The 26,085-nt window shown below is 41.2% G+C and overlaps 1 protein-coding gene across 2 annotated transcripts in view; it reads right to left on the bottom strand.

Annotated features, from left to right (window-relative positions):
- LOC101613057 (contactin-associated protein-like 5) overlaps nucleotides 1-26,085 on the bottom strand; it is a 408,379-nt gene that overhangs the window by 161,564 nt on the left and 220,730 nt on the right. For both annotated transcript variants that reach the window (XM_045151145.1, XM_045151146.1), the window contains 2 exons: nucleotides 18,367-18,516; nucleotides 15,288-15,459 (listed from right to left, as the gene is read on the bottom strand). In XM_045151145.1, the coding sequence (XP_045007080.1) occupies nucleotides 15,288-15,459; nucleotides 18,367-18,516 (322 nt within the window). The remainder of the gene's footprint in view (nucleotides 1-15,287; nucleotides 15,460-18,366; nucleotides 18,517-26,085) is intronic.

Genomic DNA, 26,085 nt, shown 5'->3' with positions numbered 1-26,085 from the left:
ATGAACCAATGACATATTTCTGATTAAAGACATGTTGCCACCTGTATTGCCTCTGCATAAAATCAGCATGCACAATCGTCTAATGGAGGCAACATAAGAGTCAAAAAAAAAAAAAAAGAGGAGAGTAAGGGAGAAGAGGAAGGAGAAGAAAACACAATGATGTCTGAAGTAGGCTATCTCTGTGTGAATATGTGCACAAGGGCATATATGTAGGTATACATGTCTGAAGGAGTTACAGCCATCACTAGTTTTATGAAACAGTGTTTCTCAATGTCTTGTAATTTACCTAATTAGGCTCAACGAATGAAAACTTGCTCCAGGGATCTGCCTGTCTGTGCCTTCCCAGCTCTGGAATTACAAGTATGTGCCACTGCACCTGCCTGAGAAAATGTCTTATTTTAGAATATTTCTTCAAACTCAAAATTCTTTTAAAGAGAAAAAAAAAATTCCTAAGTATAGTCATGGACAATCCTGATAGTAAATGAAGTGGGCAGAGTCATCTGAAGTGATTCAGATACCAGTTAATGATCATAATCCAACTTCTTGGGTGTTGGTTCTGATGGCATGATGTTTTGATTATTGTGTTGAGTTGTGTTTTTGGCATGCACAGAGAGGTGAGGCAGCAAAATGATCCTCTTTAAAGCTGATGTACAGCAAGAGAGTGAACCAAAAAGAGTTCCTCAAAGTGAGCAGAGGAGAGAGATGGATGGAGCAGCCTAGAAGACTGCAAGCACAAATTCCTGAGTACTGGAACTTGAGATTTTCTTCAGGCATTCTAGCAACCATCCTGGAAACAGAACTCTCTCTCCTCAGTTGGAATTGTGTAAGACAGAAGGACAGTTTCTACATATAATCATTAGACTGCTACAGTGTCACTGGTGATATGTTGGTGAAAGACCACCATTGCACAGATACTAACTTATTGACTGAAATATTATACAGCATGTGAGGTAGAGAAATGCAACCCATGTAAGACATGAGTTCTAGAGAGTTCAGCTATCCTAAGATACATTCTATGCCTGGTAATGGGACCAGCTGAACCAAAGATGAGTGAAGAGGACCCAAGTGTGGTGGCTTATGCCTTTAATACCAGCACTCAGGAGGCAGAGGTAGGAGAACTGCTGTGAGTTCAAGGCAAGCCTGAGACTACAGAGTGAGCTCAAGGTTAGTAAAGACTAGTGTGAGACCTTTTCTTAAAAAAAAATAAAAAGGCAAAGACAAGAAAGCCAGCACTAAAATTACATGACAGCAAGCATTGGTAATAGACCTGGCACATACCAGCTGTGGAGGTGTATCAGTTACTTTCTTTTTTTCTGGGACAAAATACCCGACCAAAAGCAGCTTAAGGAAGGAAATGATTTATTTTTGGCTTACAGTGTCAAAGGAAGTCTACCATATGGGGAAAACATGGCAGGAGCAGACAAATGTCTTCATATAAGCAGGAAGGAAGGAGAGAGATGGAGATGAGCTGGCCTGTAACACCTAAAGGTGTGCATCCAATAACATAATTCCTCCAGCAAGGCTCCACCTCCTAGTTTCCACTATTTTCCCAAATAATACCACTAATTATGGATTAAGTATTCAAACACACATATCTAAGGAGGATGGGCATTCTACATTCAAACCACTAAATTCTGCTGCTACATTCCATAGAATCATGCCCATTTCATAATATAAACTGTACTCAGTCTGACATTAAAAGTCCCCATAGTCTTAATAAGTCCCAAGACAGTTTAAATACTTCAAAGTCTCATCTGAAACGATAGCAATTTTGAGCTTTGTGAAATCAAAACAAATAACATACTTCCAACATATAATGGCGGATTAAGCACATTCAAAAGTGGAATGAAATCATAGCAAGGAATGATCAGATCAATGGAAGACCAAAAACTTGACAGGGCAAAAATCAAATACTGCAAATCTGTGTCCAGAATCTAAGTCCCATAATAAAATCCTCTGGACTCCAAAAGGCTTGGGTAGCTTTGTACTCCAACTGAACCACTCTGTAACCTCTCTCTCAGCAAAATGTACTCAAAGCCTGTAGCTTTCCCTGGAAGCCATCCCATAGTCCCAACATCTCCAAAATCCTGGGTTCTCCATTATATCTGATGGCTCACTTTCACAGCTTCATGCAGTGGCCTTATAGGACCTCCTTGCAGATATTCTGATCCTGCCTCATACCTTTTAGTCTCAGCTGGTCTCTGAAACAATGGTACCACTGGCAGTCATCTATTTCTGGCATTTTGCGTGCTTTAAACCTGGCACCATGTGGACAATACTGCCAAGTTCTGCTGTCAGGTTGGAATGAATCCTGGTGCCCACAGAACACAGCTGTATCACTAGGCACTCAAACACATGAGTCTGTGTGGGAACATTTTGCATTCAAAGAACCATAGAGGGTTTTGCCAGGGCTCCATTCCCCTCATGACCAGAGTTCATATAGGAAGGTTCCCCTGTTTATAACTCCCAAGGCCTGGTGAGTTCTCACATATAAGCAGAAAACACACTCAGGCTCACTCTATCTACCTGACTAGCTGATGGGAGCAAAACTGAATAGGTGAGGCCACTGATCCTCTGCAACAAACCCCATTTGGAATACAGTTCTAATGATCTATTCACTATTGTCCTCTATTGATCTGTGTAAATTTTAAAAGCCATTTGTAAAAATTAAAAGAAAAGAATCCTCCGTCTAAGTGAATAAGCACAATGGTTAACTGTATGTGCCCAAGTTTCTGTGCTCCTATTGAAATTATTTAGATAGATGAACTGTTAGTTGTCCAGCTAACCCCTCCAAAAATCCTTAATTTGAACATATCTAGGCAGTCTTCTGTTAATGAATAAATCAAAATATATTTATTGCACTTATATAAAAATAATAGATTTTTTTTTCTTATTATTAAATCTCTTTCTTGTCCACTTCCCATAAGACTGAAATATCCGAACCTCCATTGACAGACCTGTTTATTTCCCATATGTTCAGATAAATGATATTTTATGAGTGAATCTGGATATATTTGTGATTTTTCCTTCCCTTTTTAAGAATTCTGATCTTTTCTCTATGCAGTTAAAGGTCAGTTTCAGTTTTTGCATTCTTTAGAGATCAAAAAAATTTCAATTGTCCTCAAAATTTATCTCTGCTAGTCAATGAAGCTTATTGATTAAAAACCAGTCAAGTTGCCTTCCTTTGTCTGCTTGCTCTAATTAGCAGCCACCTACATTGATTTTGCTTTAGTCAGATAGCTTTTCTGAAAGCTTTTGAAACCTAATTCTATTCTCTCAATTCTAACAATTGCCATAATCCCATTTTGCTCCCACAGCTGGATCTTCATTGTAATTGAATTGAATTGAATATGAATTATTATGAATGTGTTGTAATCATAGCAGATGCAGATATTAAAGCATTAAGTGAATTAAAAGAAGTGTCAGAAGTCAGATCACTAAATTCTTCAGGGTCTGGCTCACGTCAGAGAGTCCAGTAAGGATTGTTTTATAATCAACACACAAGGGTAGGCTAGCAAACTTGCAGTGCTCAAGAGGCGTAGGAACAGTTCCATGGAAGACAGTGCTAGGGAAGACCATTCTGGGAGAGCAGCACTGGGGATGACAGCCCAGAGAACAGTGCCAGAAAAGACAATACTGGGGCTCAAGGAGGGGCCTCAGACTAAGCAAGAAACTGCACCTGTACTGGCTATTGGCCACTGAATGGTAAACAGCAATGATCTCCCTCCACTCCACTGAAAACCTAAATTTATAATCAGTGTAGCACTTAGGGCTTATTATGAAAGGCCAGTTCTTTAAAGCAGAGAACCTCCAAAATCAAGAACTTATCAGCATGATTTGTTCCAACATCCAAAATCATTAATAAGAAAAGCAAATTTAGGGGCTGAGAAGACAGCTCAATAGGGAAGTGTTTGCTGTGTGAGCATGAGGATCTCCAGCACCCATATAAATGACGCACAAGATGATGTATGCCTGTAATCCAAGCTCTGATTGGCACATCCCTGAAGTTCACTGGCCATTTAGTGAGCACCAAGCCAATATGACCCTGTCTCAAAAACCAAATGGGTGGTGCAGTGGTTTGAAATGTATGTTTCCCATAGATTCCAATGTTTTGCTATTCTTGTAACTTGGGTCTCCAGCCTCTTGGCTGAAGGAAGTGTCACTAGGGGCAGATCCTGGAATACAGTCCAAAGGTGTGTTTGGGGGATAGATCTGATTCCAGACCAAAGGTGTACAAAACTGTCTGATATTTGGGGGTTTATGTCTGCTGGTGCTGCTTGTTTTTGCTTGCTGCAGTTTTACTTTTGCTTGGATGTGTAGAAGAAAGCCACTTCCGCCACTTATGGCCCTTCCCCTGGATTTGTAAGCTGAAATAAACCCATTCCTCCCATAAACTATGTGTGACTTGGATGTTCATCCCTGAAATATGGAACTGACTATGAGAGATGGTGTAATTGAAAATGATACTCAAGAATGTACTCAGGTCTCTACATGTATGCACACACAAATGAACGTGCACCCACTTACAGATGCTCACCCTCATGCAAACATGCATAGATATACATATGCATGCATGCCATACACACAAACAATAAAAATTAAAGCAAATACAAAGGAGCAAATAAATCTATTCCTCACCTTCACAATAATGAGATAATATTGTGGTAGCTAGCATCAGGTGTCCCCCATAAACTAGGGTGTTTTAAATGTTTTGTCCCTAGCTGATGGCAATTTAGGAGGCAGACCCTTACTGGAGAAAGTGTCTTGTTGGAGGCAGGCTTTGGCGTGTTGTAGCCTAGTTTCTAGTCATACTACCAAGTGATGATAAGAGAACCACAGCATCATACTGACATAAAATAGACACATAGATCAATGGAATAAAATGTAAGATAAAGGTTGTAGCTATAGCCACTTGATCTTTGACAAAGACGCCAAAATGCACACTAGAGAACAGATAGCATTATCTACAAATGATGCTTGGAAAACTGGGTAACTTCATATGAAAGAAGGAGTCTAGACCATTATTTTTTACTCTGTACAAAATTAAACTCCAATGAATGCAAAACCTTAAAATAAGGCTTGAAGCCCTAAAATAACTGGAGAAAAATGTACAGAGAACATTCTGAGATATAGGCAGAGGGAATGACTTTCTGAATAGGACTTCAGTAGTCCAGGGACTAAGAGAAACATTCAACCATTGGGATCTCATGAAACTAAAAAGCTATTGTATGGCTAAACAAACTGAGTCCACAGACAATTTACAGAATAGGAGAAAGTCTTTGCTACCTATCTGACAGAAGATGCATTTCTCAACTTTATGAAGAATGCAAAAAAAAAAAAAACTAAGCTTTAACAAAATCAATTAATCAATAAAAAATAGAGCAGGGAACTGAACAGAGTTCTCAAAGGAAGAAAAAAATTGCCAATAAAAATATTAAGTGAGAGAATTTAATAGGTGTAGGCCCTCTAAAAAAAATAATGGTTATCCAATTTTTCTGGTGCTAACTTTGCTCTCCATCAGAGAATCTGCTCTTTTTTTTTTCTTCAAATAGATGCAGATACTAAGGACAGAACCACCCCATCATACCTCAAACGGCCCCAGCTGAAACTAGGAATAATTGGTGAAACAAGCAAGTATGCTGTTTTCTTGGCAAACCTGGTACCTGCACAAGGGTGAAGGAGATAGACACAGAGAACAATCAACTCCTACCAAATCAGATATCCAGAGACACAGAGGCCATTATCTCTAAAGCAGACCTAAAATGAACCCAACATGGCTCAAGAAAATTTGTGGAAGAGGGGGAAGAAAGAATGTCAGAGCTACACGTTGGGTCATGATACATAAAGACATGTCTTCCTACCCATAACTGATGGCTAACTCCACAATGCAGGAACCATATACCCCAACAAGGTGGGTCCAAGTAGAGGAGGGAGGACAGGGAGGAGGCTAACAATGGTACCAACTTGACTGTATTCACTGAGTACAAAACTAATTTTAAAAAATTAAGTGATTAAGTTAAAGGCCACCCTGAGACTACATAGTGAATTCCAGGACAGGGCATGCAAATTAAAACTAATTTGAGGTTCTATTTCACTTGGTCTTGGTTTAAATGGATGTCTGTCATTAAAATATTAAATAATTGGGCTGGAGAGATGGCTTAGCGGTTAAGGCACTTGCTTATAAAGCCTAAAGCCCATTTCTATCTCTCTCCATATAAACCAGATGCACAAAGGTGAAGCAAGTTCAAGGTTGCACATGCCTACCAGGTGGTGAAAGCATCTGGAGTTTGATTTCAATGGCTGAGTCCCTGTTGTCACAATTCTCTCTCTCTCTTTCTCTCCCTCTCTCTCTCTCTCTTGCTCTCTCTCAAAACAAACAAACAACAAAAAAAATAGAAAGATTAAGTGACAACAAATGTTGGTGGGGTATAGAGAAAGAGGATCCCTTCCTGACTTCTGTTGCACATGTAAACTGTTACAGCCATTATGCAAAATAGTGTGCAGTATTCACAAAAAAACACCTAAAATTAGATTTACCATAAGACTGAGCTATATCATTCCTGGGCATATGGCCTAACAATTCTACATTTTCTTCTAGAGAGAAAGATGCTTGCTCAGTCATGTGCATAGCTGGGGGATAGAATAAGCCTAGATGTCCATCAGCTGGTGAATGGGTAATGAGGATGTGGTACATATACACAATGGAGTTTTATTCAGCTATAAAGAATAATTAAATTATGAAATTCACAGAAAAATGGATGGATCTGGAAAAATTATACTAAGAATTATACTAAAGCTTATGTTCAGAAAGACAAAAGTGTTGCATGTTCTCTTTAATATGCAGATCCTAACTTTGGATATTTAGATTTGTTTGTAAAATGCAACAATAGTCAGAAGTAGAGGTCCAGAAGCTGGAATAAGGCTTGGAGGAAGGAGAAGCAGGGAACAGGGAAGGATTACTAGAGGGAATAGTACACACACAATTAAATGGACAAAACACAGAGGGTGGGATGGTCTTAGGGGCAAGGTAAAAGGGTGGGGAGGAAGGGTTTGAGATGGGATGTCTACACGTTGTAAATAAGTAAAATAGAAATGTAATTCTTCATTAAGTGATTTTATTTTAAAAGAGGAAAGAGAGAGAAAACACATTGAAGTACCCACTGGGGTTGAGAAAGCATTTTCCTGAATCCATAGTTTGTTGCTGCCAAATCCCACTGTTATGGATGGGTCACATTGCCACAGTGAGCTGTTCATCACGGAAGCCCTCAAAACAATGCATGATATTGTCAATGCTCTTGGTTACCCAACAGATCTAGATAGTGAGATACTATTTTTGAGGACACTGCCTACCTCTTTCTCTTCCTTTGTCTCTCAAAAAAAAATAATAATTAAAAATATATAAACCTTTCAGAGAATTCTGTGAGAGTAGCAAAGATGCATCTTCAGAGGCCCTAGACAGACAATATATAGATGCTTCTAAGGGACATATCCTAGTCAAGACTTTTAACACAGGAAGGCACAATCCCATCCTCTACCATTATTGTCTCAAATACCTGCTCATTGTTGTAGATAAACACATAACTAGAAGCAACTTATAGAAGAAAAGCGTTTATTTTTGGCTTACAGTTTCAAGAGGAAGTTTCATCCTTACAGAAAGACAATCCAGGAGAGGTGTGATAGCTAACTTCTGCTGACAATTTGAAATCACTTAAGATTAAAAATTAAGATTAGAAGTCAAGCAAGTGATAGGTCTCATGGGTGGGCTTGGGAGGGAATTTCCAGGAGAGAGGAAGTCATTCTCCCAGAGTCATCAGCCCTTCTGGTGGCACACTATATGCATAAAAAAAAAAATCTATGAGAGGGCTGAGGAGATTGCTTAATGGTTAAGGTATTTGTCTGCAATGCCAAAGTACACTGGTTTGATTCCCCAGGACCCACATAAGTCAAATGTGCAAGTGGGTGCATGCATCTGGAGTTCATTTGCAGTGGCTGGAGGCCCTGGCATGCCCATTCTCTCTCTCCCTCTCTCTGTTTCTTTCTCTCTCTCTCAAATAAGTTTTAAAAATAAAAATAAAGTCTAAACAAAAAGCTATGAGAGAACACAGAGCCTTTCACCTGGCTCTCCTTGCTATTGGCTGGTGTGTCTTTGTCGGGTTGTCCTTTCTACTCACTCCTGTGTGCATCTATACTGTTTCAGCTATCCTTCTCGGACACTGGAACTAATTTTCTCAGCTTTGTGACTTGGACTGAAAATCAGTGGCTCTTCGGGAATTCTCCAGATCTTCAGTGCCAGACTGGGACTTCTGAGGCATCCTGCCTTGTGGACTGAGTAGCTACAGGGTTATTAGAATCCTCAGCCTGTATCCAGAGTCTGGACTGAGCAGCTACTGGGTTCTGGGGACTTAATTCAGGTTCTCATGCTTGCAAAGCTAGCACTTGACTGACTCTTTAGCCTGCATGTTCACTTCTAATTGCCTAAGTGTACTGTTTGTAGTACAAGTGTAGTCTAAGTGCACTAAGAGTACCACTTGTACTATTTGAGAACATATGGTTATCATCATGATTATGTGGTCAAAATCTGTGTCCTAGCCAGGAAGGGTGACTCATACCTGTAACCTCATAACTTCAAATACTGAGACCAAAAGATTTCTGTTAGTTCAAGGCTGCGCTGGGCTGCTTAGTGAGTTCCAGGCCAGCCTGAGCTACAGAATGAGACCTTGTTTGAAAGGAAGAGTCTGTGTACTTTGATAAAGCTTTCAGAAGTCAGGGATCACTAACTGTGTTTGGCACTCAGTTATCTTCTCAGCTATTACTAGGAGCCCAGCTGAGACATGTCAGCCATTAGAGATGCATGATGGATGATCCACTGTGGGAAAATCAGATCCCAATCAATCCAAGTACACAGGAGAACCAGAGCACAGCAGGCTTCAGGTGTGCTCTGTAAGATCAAAGATGCTCTAACTTGTTCACTCCAGCATCCCAGGGCAAAGAAACGTAGCTGAAAAAGTATCAGGTAGTAAGAAATGATCTTATGAATGAATGACTGAGTCACACAGGAAAATAAGCAAAGACTTGGCATTCATCAAGCAAGTGGTAGCCAGAGATGTATCAGGACCCAATGGAGAGTGTTACATTGTGTGTGCATATGTCACATGTACATGAACACACAAATGCTAATGTTTGAGGCTCTATAATGCTTTTTGGGGGGTTGGGTATACATGAACATGTGTGCACATGCATGTAAAATGTGAATGTCATTTCTCAGGAATACAATCTACCTTATTCTTGAGGCAGGGTCTCTTTTTGGCCTGGCACTTACTCATTTGGTCTGACTGACTGGACAGTGAGTCCCAGGGGCCTGTCTCTGCCTCTTCCCCCTGAGATTACAAGCATACATAAACATGCCTGGTTATTTTACATGGGTTCTGGGGAGCTAAATTAGGACTTCAATAACTGGGTCATTTTCCCCGCTCCTGATATTATTAACAACATTAATAATAAGGTCAAATCTATCAGCCAAGAATTATGTAAAAACTTCACTCAAAACTATTATGATAATTAAGAGATGGATAGTCCCTCCCTAACTACGTTAGTCAAAAACATATTTTTCTGCATTCATAAGAGCAGGTATCAAGGTGATCTAACAACTTGTCATTATAAACTTCACAGAGCTCTGGAAGTGCTACACATCACACGAGTTTAGAGACTACTGTTTGGAAAGTCAGAGTCAACATAATTTCATTCTCCCAGTGACCATGTTTTCAATCTGTTTATTTTCCCTGCATTTCTCAAGTATTCAGGCACCTTCCACTTTGTCTCTGGATATCCCAACGCTTGGAGAGAAGCATTGTGGCAGGCCCAGTAAATCAAGTGCAGCAGATATTTTAAGGAAGGTAAGCCTCTAGGGAAAAGTTCACATCTGTAACTCGACTCAAACCAAAACATTAATCACTTTTCCAGAGGATAAAGTAGGTTGTATATGTGGGTAAATTATTCAAATAAGTGCCATCTTTCCTTACTCATGAGTGGGTTTTCTAAAATCTGCCCTAATGATATCTATGGAGCACCATCCATTTTTGTCTCACTTGCTTTGAACTTGAAAACATTTATCTTTCTACTCTCAACCCACCCTCCTCAAATCTTTACTATGGAAGAGGGAATTATATCATCTGGGTTTTGTTTTAACACCTTCTAATCACAAAATATAACATTGCTCCATTAAAATTGATAGAGCTGACTAAAAAGAGGTTAAATGGCTTGTTGTGCTCAACCCTAATTAAGCTCTGTGGGTCACTCACACGCATGTCCATGAACACGCACGCATACATACTCACGTGCACACACAGTGACATAGGTCTCCTGGAACTTTTGGGAGACCTGTGAGATTTTGATCAGGAGAAAAGCAACTTGGGGTTTCAGTACATGCAGGAAGCATTGTATTGTCCACACAGGCATCACTTTGTAGGGATTAGGCAATTTTACATTCGCCAGAATTAGGGTCTTTAATAGTGGACCTCAAAATTTAGTCACTGAGCCACAACCAGCAATAGCATCAGACAACAAGAATTTGTTATAAATGCATATAATGGGCTGGGTGATGGCTCAGAGTGTAGAGTGCATCCACCATAAGTATGAAGACCAAAGTTCTAACTCTAGTATACATGCAAAATGCCAGGTATGGTGGTGCCCTGTATCAAAGGAGGTGAAAGCCAAGATTGTCCCCTGGCCCTTGTGAACACACACACACACACACACACACACACATACACCAGATTTACTCATTCACTCAATGCCTATTTGTGCAATTAAACTGCAGAGAGAATGACATGTAGCTTCCAAAATGAAGCATTTACTGCAGGTAACTTTTCTCTATGACAGCTTAGAATATCATGTCTATCTAGTTCACCAGGGGATGAACATGGGATTGTGATACAGAGACCATGAGGCTGGTTAACAGAATAGGGACAGCAGCTGTACATTGGACTCCAGAGGTCAGATGGGTGAAAAGCATGGGGGAGGGAAAGGAGAGAACACTCATGCTGACCTTGATGCCTTATTCTCCCATCTTGTCTTTGGACTGTCATGCTCAGGAGCTGCTGAAAGCTAACACCTGCCATGTTGTCAGAGCTTTTGATCTAGCCATTGATTCTACCTCCTCTCATCCTTCTCATCTCTTTTCCCATTATTGACATGCAAATTGCTAAATCCCCAAGGAAGTATCCTCTGATCTTTTATTCAAAATGATGTCTCAAACACTGATTTTAAACAACCCAAACGAGGTACACTTTACCAGAGGCTACAGACACCATACTGTAGCTGTCTGAAACCCCCCACTTAAAAGCTACTTAAGATTCTAGAAGAGGGAGATCAGTCATGACCACTGCAGTCATGAACTCATAGCAGCTGTGGTTACCTGCATAAAAAGCCAAAGTTGACTGGCCCCACCAGCATTCCCTCTAGATTGGAGAGGAGTTTGTGAGGCCTTTCCTGTCCCTATGAAGTTATTGGTTATTAATCATTCTAGGGAAGAAGACATTTTCTCAGGAAGTGTAGTCACTGCTAAGTTGCTCGTGCTTCTGTAAATAAACCCCGCCCATGCTCATGTAACCCTACTTACTCAGTGGGTCTAAATCTTCTCTCTTCTCCCCACTCCCCCATACACACACACCACCACCACACAGACATGAAAGTAAGAAGGGGAATTGATAGGAAGAGGTAGGGTTTCAGTGGAAGTATGAAGGGGATAAGAAAGGGTAATGGGAGGTAAATATGATCAAAAGTCATTATATAATGCTTGGAATTGTCAAAGAGCCAGTAAATTAATTAAAAGAAACATAATTTGGCATGGTGGCACAAATCTGTAGTCCCAGCTACTGGGGAGGTGAAGAAAGGAGAATTGTTTGGTCCCAAGAATTCACATGTCCAGAGTGGACAACATTGTAAGACATCATCTCAAAAAATTGAATTAGTAAAATAATTTAAAGTATTAAAAATATTCTAGGGAATGTATAGCTCCTACATGAATGTCTGTCTGGATGTCCCTGACAATGACCTACCTACACTAGCACTCTCTGTAAGATGCACAGTTGGGACCAGCAAGAAAGAAGCCGAGAGAGCAGGATTTCATTTTGTGGTGAAGGAGGAGGAGGAGAAGCAGGGGAAGGCAAGGAAGGAGGAGGCCTGGGTGTCTGTCTGCCACGTGGATGAAGGGACTGGGGCCTCTCCCTAGCAAGCAAGCTCCTCCAAGGCAAAGTCTTTACACTTATTCTTCTCTGTAGCTCATGTGGATTAACACATTAAAAGTAAAACACAAGACTCAGAAAATGCCAGCTCTTCTAACCCTGACCCTTCCAACAACTGTTTAATAAATACAAATTCATTTAATAAGGAACCAGGAAAAGCTTTTACCACATATTTTCCTCCTTTTAGAGAAAGTGCTTCGCAAATCAAGAAAAACATACCATTTGAACATTAGATTAAAGACAATCCCTTATTATACAATTAACCAAAACACAAAACTGTTTGTAATGTAATTGCACAAGACTACAATTACACAAAAGTAATGATGTGGAATAGATAGCAATGACTTCATGTAATCAAAAATAATGAGAGCTTCTTTGATTAGAAATAGAGGTGTCACGGAGGCCTCCTCGGTGGATAAATGCTCCTGTATTGATCCGCACCACACAGAAGGTTGCAGTGGCTGATGAAGATGGAAGCTTATTCCCCACAATTACTAAAGACTACGGGTGATGAACATGAATTCTATATCCTAGCACATTTTAACGAAATACATTACTGCTCAAATAGAAACAGAAGATGGAAAAAGTCAAAACAAACAAAAACAAAATTGGGAAATCTGTGCGGTGTTGATCCTCTATGAGTGGCATTCACAGAGCAACACGTGCGTAAAGTTCACCAAGTCACAGCGGCTATTCTCACACCAGCAGAGACCATGTTCTGGGTGGATGATTTTCTATTCTCTCGAGAAAAGGCACTTATCTCCATTGTTGACCTGAATTGAATTGGGGCACTCACCTCCCTAACTCTGAAATCCTTATCTCCTAGTCCATCTTACTCACTTGTTCCCGAATACTCCCACTAGCCAAATATGACCACCTACTTTCCAGATTCTTTTTCTTTTTTTAATTTTTAATTTATTTGAGAAAGATGCAGATAGAGAGAATGGGCATACCAGGGCCATCAGTCACTGTAAATGAACTCCAGATGAAAGTGCCACCTTGTCTGGCTTTTGTGGGTCCTGGATAACTGAATCTGAGTCCTTTGGCTTTGCAGTCAAATGCCTTAACCACTAAGACATCTCTCCAGCCCTCGGATTCTTGTATAGAGCAGGAAGATACACAAAGTCCTAAATGATTAATACTGACCCATATCCATAATTTGATGAAACCAAGTATTTCACCCACATTGCCCTACCTGCCCTATTAAGATGCACTTGTTCAAACAAGGACACAATAGGTTATAAGACCACTAGTTGCACAGTGCTCAGAAAATAAATGTTCCTAATGAAACTATCACCTGCCATCAATTATAAAATGCTTGCCAGTAATAGATATTTTAGGGGCTGAGGAGATAGCTGCATGAGCAAAGTGCTTTCCTTATAAGCACAAAGGTCTAATATTGATTTCCAATACCCGTGTTAAAATACTGGGTGTGGTGGCACACATCTGTTCATGTCAGTGCAGAGACGGAGACAGGAACCTGCTGGCCAACTAGTCTGCTCTAATCAGTGACTCTAGGCCAATTAAGGACCTTGCATTAAAAAAATAAGAGGGCTGGAGAGATGGCTTAGTGGTTAAGCGCTTGCCTGTGAAGCCTAAGGACCCCGGTTCGAGGCTCGGTTCGCCAGGTCCCACGTTAGCCAGATGTACAAAGGGGCGCACACATCTGGAGTTCGACTGCAGAGGCTGGAAGCCTTGGCGCGTCCATTCTCTCTCTCTCCCTCTATCTGTCTTTCTCTCTGTGTCTGTCGCTCTCAAATAAATAAATAAAAAATTAAAAAAAAAATAAGAGGATGGCACTTCTAACACTAGCACCTGAAGTTTTCCCTCTGGTCTCCATACACATGTGTACATGTGGGTCCATGTGCCCCCATACACGAGCACCAACAGACGTACACATGCACGCTACATGCGGTGCAAAAACAGATTTTAAGTGCACAGAAATAACCCTTTTGAATTGATGCAACACTCGTGAGCCATGCTCTCTTCTCTTTCCATGCTTTTCTTCCATGTCATGTTCTACCAGCTCTCCTCCACTCTCACCTTGGCCAAGCCGGACCCTGCCTCTTCCTTTAACAGCCAACACAGTCACCTCTCAGAACCTTCTCCACCTCATTCTCAGGGTAGTATCCACTTGCTAGCAAGATTTCCCACAAACTAAGGTGAATTTCATGGTCTTTTTTTCTCACTTTATGGTAATGACTACTTAATTCCCTAATGAAATGTGAAGGGAGACAGGAGCCCCAACACTCAGGCGAGCACTTAACAGATAGTCCTCAGTCACTGGATCAGTGCTAGTTTAATTGGGGTGAGCTGAGTTAGAAGAAAAGAGGTAGGTGCTACAGAAGGAGCACGGAAAACCTTGCTAAAAATTCAGAATCCATTTCCTTTCAGTACTGTGCCTCTAAATGCAGAAAAATCCACCAACAACAGCAACAGAAAAGGGTCAGATCCTAGGAGAACTGAAGATAGAAAGTGAGTTTTGCTTTGTCTGAGGGTTAGAGGCTAAAAGTTCCAGTTCTTACAATAGAGGATCTTGGTTTCCTCTTGGCCACAGAAACCAGTGGGTGGGAGTTGGTGAGAGCAAAGAACAGCCACCCCCATGTCAGAACGCACACTGTTGGGCACAGCCAAATACTGTGACACAGAGTTCCTGGGTCTGAAGCCGTGTGTGCTTATACAGAAGGGACGCCACTGTGGGGAAGAATGGAATGGCTTAGGAGAGAAGTACGCTTCCACTGACTCTTTTACTTTCCACTTCAAAGTAATCAAATGTTGCTTAGGCATAAAATTGTAATCTTTTCACAAATTTGTAGTTTGATTTAATTTTCATATCCAACTTAATCCCAAGCTCATGAAGACGTAACTAATTCAAACCATTTTCCTCTGAGCCTGAAGTCCTTTCAGAAATATTTCCCATTATACAACTCATTTATGTCTAATGAGATAAATGTTGGTGGACTAGAATTTTGCTTCAAGAAATTCATATTTAGAAAACTGAGATGGGAAGGGTTGAGAGAACAAAGGAGAAGAGATCATAATTACCTGTCTTTGATGCTACACAGATCAATGTGCAAATCACTAAAATTCCCCAGGGAACCTTGCTGAACTGAAATGAGGTCCTTGGGCTGGTGATCAATAAAGATGAGCCTCATGCAGCCTTGGAAAACCTTAATGGGGTTGAAACATTGGGAATCAGAGGAATTGTCAGGACACCCTGTGGGACAGAGAAAAAAAGATGGGAAAGAATGCTGAAATAACCAGTCATCACTTTGGAGACTCCTTGGTAAAAGGTTTTTAGATCTAATTATATTGTTCTTTTTCAGTTACAGCCGCACACACACGTTTTTGTGCATGTTCATATGTGTATGAATGTACACATGTGTGTACACATGCCTATGCATGTATATTTGTATGTGTGTATGTGCAGGGCAGTGGTTGACATGGGGTTTCTCCCTTTATCATGTTCTACCTTATTTATCAGACTAGCCAGCCTGAAAATCCCAGAGATCCTCCCTCCTGTTTTTACCTCCCCAGTGTTGGATTAGTGGCAGGTCATCTCATCATGTTTCCCCCACCCCCAGAATTAACATGAGTGCTGGGAATGTCAACTCCAGTCTGCACACTTGCACAAGAAGCACTTTACCCAGTAAGCCATCCCCGTTCTGGTGCACACATTTTTGTTGTAAATCTCAGTATCCTCAAGTGGAAAGGGGTCAGAAATGGTACAAAATGGAATACTCAGTCCCTTTATGACTGAAAGGTATGTTAAAGAGAATAGCATCATTATAACATTTATCTTTTTCATATATATAAATTTTCCAAGTGGGAAACTATCTGTTATTGTTTTTCTTGGCATCCTTCACTCATATTAAGGAAGTATAAGTAGGTTGGAATCTTGGTTACGTCTTGAACATGTCTAAGAGCACAGTTAAATTCTGAATTACACGTTCAATGGACATTTGTGTTGAGTGAGGATGATGGTCAAGCAACTGTCTAGTTACTCATGTGCATCAACTTTCCAGAGAAAGTACACACAGAGGTGTAGCAGGAATTGTGATGGTCCATACAAAAAAATCGAGTTTTAATAGAACTAAGGGCTTAAATGTGCATAGTTAGAGGTATGCAACAGCATACAGGAAGGGTTTGCATCATACCATTCTATAGAGAATTCTTTTAAAAAATGCATTACACTGATGTAGCATAGCCTACCACAGGGCCATACTGACTTCTCATCAAGACAGGTGAGAAGCAAGGAAGGTATGTTTGTCTATGCTCTTGTGAACTAACTCCAGCTCTGTGGGATTTTAATAGGCTCAGAACATATGGGAATGCAAGCTTGAAAACATGCAAAACCCATAAATAATTGGGAATTAATCCAGCTATCTCTAATAGTCAGTTGCTGCTGGCTCACAGCTCACAGGCACACTAAGGAAATGATAGTTGTAGCATAATTATTCAAATGCACTTACCCTAGGAATAAATCCAAGATCATCCTTCTTTCCCTGTTGCTAAAATAGTGTGTGTGTGAGAGAGATGCTGAACTACAATGTGAGGTTCAGACCTTTGCTTTACATTTATTTGCATCTGTTGGCTTGCACTAGAAGGCTTCAGTGAACCAAGAACGTGATGAATCTGCTCTACCACTTCCTGGTTCTATGGCCTCTCTGTGATAATTTTATTTCAACAAGCCAGTCTTATTATCTGTTAAACTGGAACATTAACATGTACCTCAAACAGTTTCTCCACAAATCCAATTAGGTAAGACACAAAGTAGAAGTGTGTACTTAAAGGAATGTGTTATCCTTATACATATGGTGGAGATCCTGAGTGAAGAAGGACTGAGCACTTTTCAGGTTAAAATCAATTCTCGCTGATGTTTCTTCATACTATCTTCCTCCTGGAGGTCCTGAATATGGGTACTGAGCCTGTACAACATCCTTTCAATGTCTCATCGCTTTCACCACACTTTTTTGGGGAGAAGAGAAATGATTTTTAGAGTCTGAATTTGGACCTAACAGCCTGCAGGCACTAGGGCATAGCTCAGTGTTGAGCATATGCTTAGCCTGCGCGATGCTTAGTTCCATCCCCAACACCACAAAAGCAAAAACCACAAAGAGACTGCGGTACATATTCTTATCTTCAATTTCTCATGCCTCAGACCATGCCCACATCTATAAGATCTGAAGCCAGTTTGTCTGTAGCTACCATCCAGCAGGTGTCATTCTGTTATACTGTGTGTGTGTGTGTGTGTGTGTGTGTGTGTGTGTAGGTGTGTGTTTGTATGCACACAACCTACTCAGCCTACGTTCTGTACACTTAAAAATTACCCTTCCTTAAGTCTTTTAGAAATTCTGAAAGTGAGCTTATTTCTGCACATACCACAGGAGGCAATTCAGGTACTCAAGTTCAGATAGTGATTGAGACTAAGTTCCCTGAACAGATGGTTTCTATAATAGAAACAACTGACTACAAAAGTAGACACTACCTCTTGAATAAAGGGAATGCTGTTTAAAAACTCAACACATATACATATTTTCATCATTCTATCATCTTCACTGGGTTGCCCTGAGGATTTTGTAACAAGAAGTGTTCCTACCCCCCTCCAAACATTTGAAGAAGCAGCTGAGCAGAATTTTTCTGGCTGAACTCCTTTCCATTTATGGCTGTCCAACCTCATGAGCAGGGATGTTCTCCAGAGAGGAAGGGAAGATGAGAATCACATTAAAGTAGCAGGAGTGTCCTCAATGACTAAACTGAAGCTGCCTCCTCTCCTGAATCCTTCCCTCCTGCATGTACTGTTGACTCTTGGCTCCTTATTCCAAGTTTCCAGCTGAATTTCCCCTATCCAGAGTGATCGTCGAGCTGGCATGGCCACAAGAATCTCCTTTGGTTGTGTTATATAACATCAAGTCTTGTAGTTCAAGTTCCTCAGCACTGCCCTAGATCATTTACTTATTTGCATATCCATGGAAGATTTTGCCTCTCATTATTCTGAGCTTGAATGTTTATGGGCACATATGTGTTGTGTTGGGAAGATTGTCTAACTGACAAAACACATGGTAAAACATTCATCCATGCCTCCAGTCCCTTTATGTGCAATCTCAACAGCTGGAGAATTTACCTCCAAAGTAGTAGCTATTTCCTGAATAAATCTGCATCTGGGAGGTGTCTGCAGCTGGGGAAGCTGCGTCGTTATCCAGGGTGAGAGTGATGCGGTTCCTTCTGGCATTGATGCTAACAGAATGCCACAAGCCATCATTCAAGCTGCTGCCTGCAAAAGAAACAGGAAGGGGAAGCAAGAGCAGGTGTGATCAATCTGGAGAGGTCAGGAGGCAGGGGCGGTCATTCCCTGCTCTGCTGTGCCCTCTGTAGATCCTCAGAGCGGACACTCAGTGGCTTCACCTGGGTCATCTTTCCCCTCTGCTTTGCCGCCTAAATCTACCTCCTCTTCTTGCTTGTCCTCTTTTAAAGTGGCCACACTATTTCTGATGCTTGGCTTAAAAACAGGTGGCTCAGGGCTGGAGAGATGGCTTAGCGGTTAAGCACTTGCCTGTGAAGCCTAAGGACCCTGGTTCGAGGCTCGGTTCCCCAGGTCCCACATTAGCCAGATGCACAACAGGGCCCACGCGTCTGGAGTTTGTTTGCAGAGGCTGGAGGCCCTGGCCTGCCCATTCTCTCTCTCCCTCTATCTGTCTTTCTCTCTGTGTCTGTCACTCTCAAATAAATAAATAAATAATTAAAAAAAAAAACAGGTGGCTCAGTTGGTAAAGTGCCAGTAGTGAGTTCAGATCCTGTGCATTCACATAAAAGCTAGGTGTGATGGTATGCTTCTGTGATCCCAGCACTGGGGAAGCAGACACAGGAGGATCCCCAGGGCCAGCTGGCTAGCAGCATTACTGAGGCTTAAAAATAAGATGGAGGATGATAGAGGAAGACATCTGACTTGGGCCTATCACTTTCACACGTATCCATACATATGTACATGTGCACTGACATATCCACATATGCCCGCACACACACACATACACATTCTACACAATCATGCACATTACAAAAAGGGAAAAACCCCAGAACACACTGGACAGCTATCCAAATCGAAGGTATGCCATATATTTATTGGTCTATTGATGAATAACTGCAAAAGAAAAAAAAACTGAAAAAAAATGGTTTTAGGGCTGGAAAGATTCCTTAGTGGTTAAGCGCTTACCTGTGAAGCCTAAGGACCCTGGTTTGAGGCTCAATTCTCCAGGACCCACGTTAGCCAGATACACAAGGGGGAGCATACATCTGGAGTTCGTTTGCAGTGGCTGGAGGCCCTGGCATGCCCATTCTCTCTCTCTATCTGCCTCTTTCTCTCTATGTCTGTCCTTCTCAAGTAAATAATTAACAATAAACAAAAAAAAAATTTTTAATGTTTTTAAACACTCAAAAATCCAGTAATTTAGTCTGTTACCTTATGGAGGGTGCTATAAGTGATTTTTAGTTCTCACATTTTTCTGAAGACAGCTTATATTGTGTGTGTTTTGTGTGTGTGTGTGTGTGTGTGTGTGTGTGTGGTTGTGTGTATTAAGTAATGCTGGGAATTGAAATCAGGACCTCATGTATCCTAGGCCAGTGATCTACTTACTGTTAAGTCATATAGAGCCTGGTAATTTTTTCCATATATATGTATCATGCATGTGTGGGCATATATGAGTTTCTGTGTGTGTGAAGGCCAGAGGACAGCCTCATGTATCCTCCTCAGAAGCATAATTTTTGAGATAGATTTCCATTCGCCTATAGATAACTGACTTGTTCAGACTGGCTGGCCAGGGACCCCCAGAGATCCTCCTTTCTAGTCTTTCCCCAGTGCAGATCATAGGTCTCACCACTCAAGGCATTTAAGGTGCATTCTGGGAATTGAGCTCAGGACTTCATACTTGTGTGGCAAACACTTTTTTCTCTGTTCCATAGTTTTTTCAGGTGCATGCATGTGTACAGTATGAATCATTATTGAAGGGATCAGATGAGATCAGAAGGAAAAGTCTCAGAGCACTGAAGAGAAAAGGCTGTTTATTTAGTTTTTTGTTTGTTTGTTTGTTTTTGTCATCTGTTCCTTTGCCCCAGATATCTTTGGTACACACTGCAATGATAACCTACCTTACTGAGGAAACTTTATAAGGTACTAGTTATAAGGGTTGCAGTTATTCTTTAAAAAGTCTTTCATCTACCAGTACTCCAGCTGGTACAATCGGCTCACAGAAGGAAAGTCACATTGACCCATCACAGAAACTGGTCAGTGACAAGAACACACATTCATCGTTAAGTAGACACTCACTGAAGAGAACCATTAAGTTGACTGATCTGGTCACAAAGACTGGTAGGTGACAAGAACATGCAACCATTTGTCCTTCAGTAGACACTCTCTGAAGGAAACTCTAAATATTAGATTCTGGTCCATTTGTCAATAGACCATTGCCTGGATATATTTTGAGCTGCCTTTCTTCTCATTGTCTCAGTTTCTTCATCTTCCCAAGGGGGCTTTATTGACTGTCATTAGAGAGGGCTGTGAGGATTGCAGCTGCTACTATCATGTGCATGCAAACAGTTCAGATCAGTTACTAACACCAATGGACACAACTTTGAGTATGAAACACTGTCAGGCTTCTGAAAACCTGGACATGAATGTCTCATATCTCCACAGGTGGAGTGGGCTACAGGTGAGTGGCAGAAACATAGGAGAAATGATTCAAATACCATCCTTTGGGGCCAGAAAGATAGTTTCGTCAAAACAGCATTTGGAATACTAACTGAAGGTCTGAGTTCAGATTCCCAGGACCCATGTGAATGTCAGACATGGCAGTATGCATGTGTCATCCTGGCCTCAGGAGGCAGATACATGAAGATCCTCAAGGCTTGCTGGTCAGTGAGGCTACTCGATTTGGTGATCTCTGGGTTCAGTGAGAGACCCTCCTCAATGAACATGGTAGATAGTTTTTGAGGAAGATATCTGATGTTGACCTCTGGCCTCCATATGTATGAGTAGACATGCATGAACACATGCAAATACACACATACACACACATATATAAGCTTGTTTACCACATGCACATGCATGTGAAATAAATAAGATACCATCCTTTGCCTTTAAGCCAGGGTGGCTAGTTGGACTAGCTCAACTGATAAGCTTGGGGTTCACGTAAAGTAAATAAGGTAGAGAGTGACCCAAGAGGAACCTGAGGTCAGCCTTGGGCCTCCACATGCATGTCCATGTGTGTGAATTCACACACAAGAACCTACATACACACACTCGCACACTACACAAACCTGCATATGCAGAAGAAACTAAGAAAAATGTTCCCTGAATTAAACAGAAGCATATCCAATTGAATGCCATATTTAGCAAAATGTAACTAAAAAAAAAAAAAAAAGGAAGTGGTAGCAGGTAGAGCTGCCAGATGCTGCTGCTGTAATAATAAAAATATAGTTCCCTGGTGTTGGGGGCAGGCTTATGGGTTTTATAGCCAGTTTCCCCATGCCAGTGTTTGGCACACCCTCCTGTTGCTGTGGTCCACCTTATGTTGGCCAGGGTGATGTCCACCCTCTGCTCATGCCATCGTTTTCCCCTGCCATCGTGGAGCTTCCCCTCGAGCCTGTAAGCCAAAATAAACCTCTTTTTCCTAGAAGCTGCTCTTGGCTGGGTGATTTCTACCAGCAGTGCAAACCGGACTGCAACAGTAAAGTGGTACCAGGAGTGGGGTTGCTGCTAGACACCTGACTGTGGCTTCGGCCTTTTGGAGCTAATTTTCAAGAGGAATATGGAAGGAGTTGAAACCTTGGCCTAAGAGATGCCTTGCAGTGCTCTAAGTACAGCTTGATGGACTATTCTGGTCAGAGCTGAAAGACCTGAAGGCAGTAAGAACTATGGACTGTGAGATTTGGTTTATGAAGGTGAGAAAGAGCTTTGCCTGAACAGGGCTAGCAGTTTGTGTGAGAAGCTTGCTCTTATGTCCATGTCCTGAGAAGTTGTGCAGGGTTGCTTTGAGTAGAAATGAGCTAGTGTTAGCAGAGGGATAAGGCACAGAAAGAAAAATCTTTGGGTGAACTGTTGCCCGTTCAGCTGCAACTGAGAGATTACACCTTTGAGACTGGGCTAGCTGACCTGTGCTGAAGCAATAAGAAGAATGTATACTCTTTGGAAGGGGCCTGAGTGCTCAAGGGGTGTCCTGTTCTTCAAAGTCTGCTTTATTACCCCCTGGATTAACAAATTGACACCCTACCTGGTATCATGGAGTATAAGAAATTCTGGAAAGAGGGTCATTGAGTTTGTAACACGGTCTTGTGTTTTGAAAATGGCCATGGGCAGTGTGAAGCAGGTTTGCTGGTTGCCTGCATAGAGACCCCATGGGGCCATGAGGATGAACCTTGGCTTGCAGTGGAGACCCAGTGGAGATGCCGGGACCATGAGATGGCTGCTGAGGAGCTGCCGGCCCCAGTGAAGTTTCCCAGGACTGTGAGTAGCCTAGCTGGAGGGGCAGAATTGGAATGCCATGGAATGCCAGAGACTTGTTGCTGGTTAGAATTATCGAACTTGAAGATTTGTCACTGGCTAGAGTTGCTGGACTTGAAGCTACAGAGTTTGATGTTTGCCCTGGTTATTTTAAATCTTGTATTGGTTAAATGTTTGCTATGCCCAATGCCATCTTTTGCAGTGTGAATACTTATTCTGTGCCATTATGGGGTTTTTTTTTAGGTTATTTTTTGGTATTATGGCTCAGTTAAAAGATCTATGGGATGTATGAACATCATTGGAATTGATAAAAAAAACTATGGGACTTTTAAAGTTAGAAGAATGCATTGCATTTTACATCATGTATGTTTATCAGTTTATGGGGGCTGGGGAGGAATGTGTTGGTTTGATACAGGTGTCCCCCATAAACTTTGGTGTTGTGAATGGTAGCTCCCCAGCTGATGGATATTTGGGAATTAATGCCTCCTGGAATGAGTGAATTATTGGGGACGGGCTTAAGGGTTTTATAGCCAGTTTCCCCATGCCAGTTTTTGGCACACCCTCCTGTTGCTGTGGTCCACTTTATGTTGGCCAGGGGGTGATGTCCACCCTCTGCTCATGCCATTGTTTTCCCCTGCCATTGTGGAGCTTCCCCTTGAGCCTGTAAGCCAGAATAAACCTCTTTTTCCCAGAAGCTGCTCTTGGTTGGGTGATTTCTACCAGCAATGTGAACCGGACTGCATCACCTGGGTTCCTCTCTTATTAACAGTTGGGGAAATAAGATTTGAGAGATAAAACTTCAATCTGGGCATGACATCCTGGAGGTCGGGCCATGGCCTTTCTCAGCTCCTCAAACTGGAATGTCTTTTCATGTTGCAGTCTTCTGATCATAAACTACTCAACTGTGTCACAACACAGGCACATTAATAAATGCCTAATTAAAGCAGGGGTTGATGTTCACAGTTGCATTGTATCCACTAAATGTGCAAACAGTGGCTACTCCCAGGAATTGTGTGAAAAGAGGCAGTATTTGGGGGAGCAGCTCTTGCTTGCAAGATTACACCCTGCAAGCATCTTGGCACTGGTATTAATCAGGCTGAGCACCTCCATTCTATGTGATGGAGTTCTGCATACCATCTCCTCACCTCTACTCTCCATGGCCTACATTTAATTAATACTTTCACTGAGTATATTCTCAGGTTTGATATATTTTTCAGTGTGTAATTATTCTAACCTAAATGTTTGTTAAAATAAGTACCAATTGTTTTTCATTATTAAGTTATATATTTCTTTCTTTCTTTTTCTTTTCTTTTTTTTTTCTCAAGGTAGGGTTTCACTTGAGCTCAGGCTGTCCTGGAATTCACTATGTAGTCTCAGGGTGGCCTCGAACTCACGGCGATCCACCTAACTCTGCCTCCTGGGGTCAGTGATTAAAGGCGTGTGCAACCACACCTGGCTTCTTAAGTTATATCTTTCAAAAATTCTTCTAGGTTCAACTCTATTAGATTATTTATTTAGCAACCATTCAGACACGTGGCAAACAGGTACTGAAGACAGGCTAAGCAAGGTGTTTTAAGATAGTGGAGATAATAAGGCAGCTAATATTATCACTCCCACAGATCATTACAAATCAGCTACACGCACCTATAAGTAATATACATTGTTCTTAGCTGAATTCTGTCCCTACAAAGTTCATTGGATGAAGACTCATATCCACCACCTAAAATATGGCTATACATAGAGATAGACCAATTTTTAAAAGTCCTGAGAGTAAAATGGAGCTGAATATATCCAGCATACTTAAGAGAAGAGGATACTAGGACATAGACTCACAGAAAAGTTAACCTTGTGAGGCCACAGGGAGACAGGGTGACCATATATGGGGCAAAATGTCTTGAACTCAGACTTCTAACATGCAGAAAAGTGACAAAATAAATTTATGTGGTTGAAGATGTGGCTGAGCAGTTGAGCACTTGCCTAACAAATGAAAGGTCCAATTGTTGAACGCCAACAAAACCAAGAAAGATAATTATAAAATATATGCCTGATACCTAGTCTATGGTATCTCTTATGGAAGCACTAACATACACACACACACACACACACACACACACACACACATATATATATATATATATCAGGGTAAATCCCATGAAGACCAATAACCAGAAAACTACAGAATGCACTTTAACTGCTTTGTCAAAGCTTCTTGAGAATGAGATGTTATCGACCACTACTATAGTACTATAGCATGGCTTTTTTAACTTAGTTAACATTGCTTAGCCATCAAATAAGCATCCACAATGGCTGCTGGCCCAAAGTTAGACTACTAGAACCTCCACATACTATTGTGAGCTACAGAAGGAACAAGACAGTCACTGGAGTCCACCAAAAAGAAAATTAATCAATGGATGACAGGAAGGATGGCTTAGCTGGGCTTTTGGCATGCCTTTTCTCAAGCCAGGAATTAAGGAGTTAAAGATAACATATTAGCTTCTTTGGGAAGTGTATAAACACTAATGACTTCTCTTAGGAATTAAAGAAGTAGAGCTGATTAAGCCCTTCCCACAATTTGTTTCAAACAAGAGCTCTTGTCTATAGCCTCTGGTGGACTCAGGTCTCTTTGCCGTCATGGTGCCTTGTGTTTAAGGATTCTGTTTGTACAGGTGAGTGGCTTCCTCCTTGGTCTTTTCAGTGCTCAAGCTAGTCAAGCCAAAATACAAGAATGAGTCATCTCAGTGTGGCGGTGTCCTTTTCCTTCTTCTGGATTTCACTTAAATATGCTGAAACCATGTCTTTAATGTGTTTCATCTTTTAAGCCTGAAAAATACAGTTTTGCTACCTCAGATGACAGTGAGGTCCTGAGCTGCAACTAGGAAATCATGTACGTGTGTGTGTGTTTTGAGGGGATGGTTTCTGATGAAACACCCAAACTGTCTTTACACTATGATGCTTACTGTAAGGGGTGGGGAAGTTTTCTAGTGACACACCCAAAGGGATCCCTATGCCATTGGCCTTACTACTTCCTGTCCTTTCTGCAGTGGTATAAGGAAGGCTGTCCCATCTTCAAAACCCTAACCTTGTTTTCTGTCTATATGAGTGAGATAGCTTCAACATCTACAACTGTTCTGTATTAACACAGTTTGAAGATCCTACATGTTCTATAAATCCACAACACACACACACACACACACACACACACACACACCATGCTATTATGAAGTAAGATTTAAAGAAGTTGCTAGATTTAAAGAAGTTGCTATATTTGAACCATGAATGCTCACCTAAAACCTATGTGCCAAAGGAAAAACTGATCATGTTATTATGACGTGACAGAACCTTTAAGAAGTG

Source organism: Jaculus jaculus, chromosome 5, assembly GCF_020740685.1.
Source record: "Jaculus jaculus isolate mJacJac1 chromosome 5, mJacJac1.mat.Y.cur, whole genome shotgun sequence".
Taxonomy (NCBI): domain Eukaryota; kingdom Metazoa; phylum Chordata; class Mammalia; order Rodentia; family Dipodidae; genus Jaculus; species Jaculus jaculus.
The sequence above is the reverse complement of the archived record's forward strand: the minus strand, read 5'-3'. Positions and strand labels throughout refer to the sequence as shown.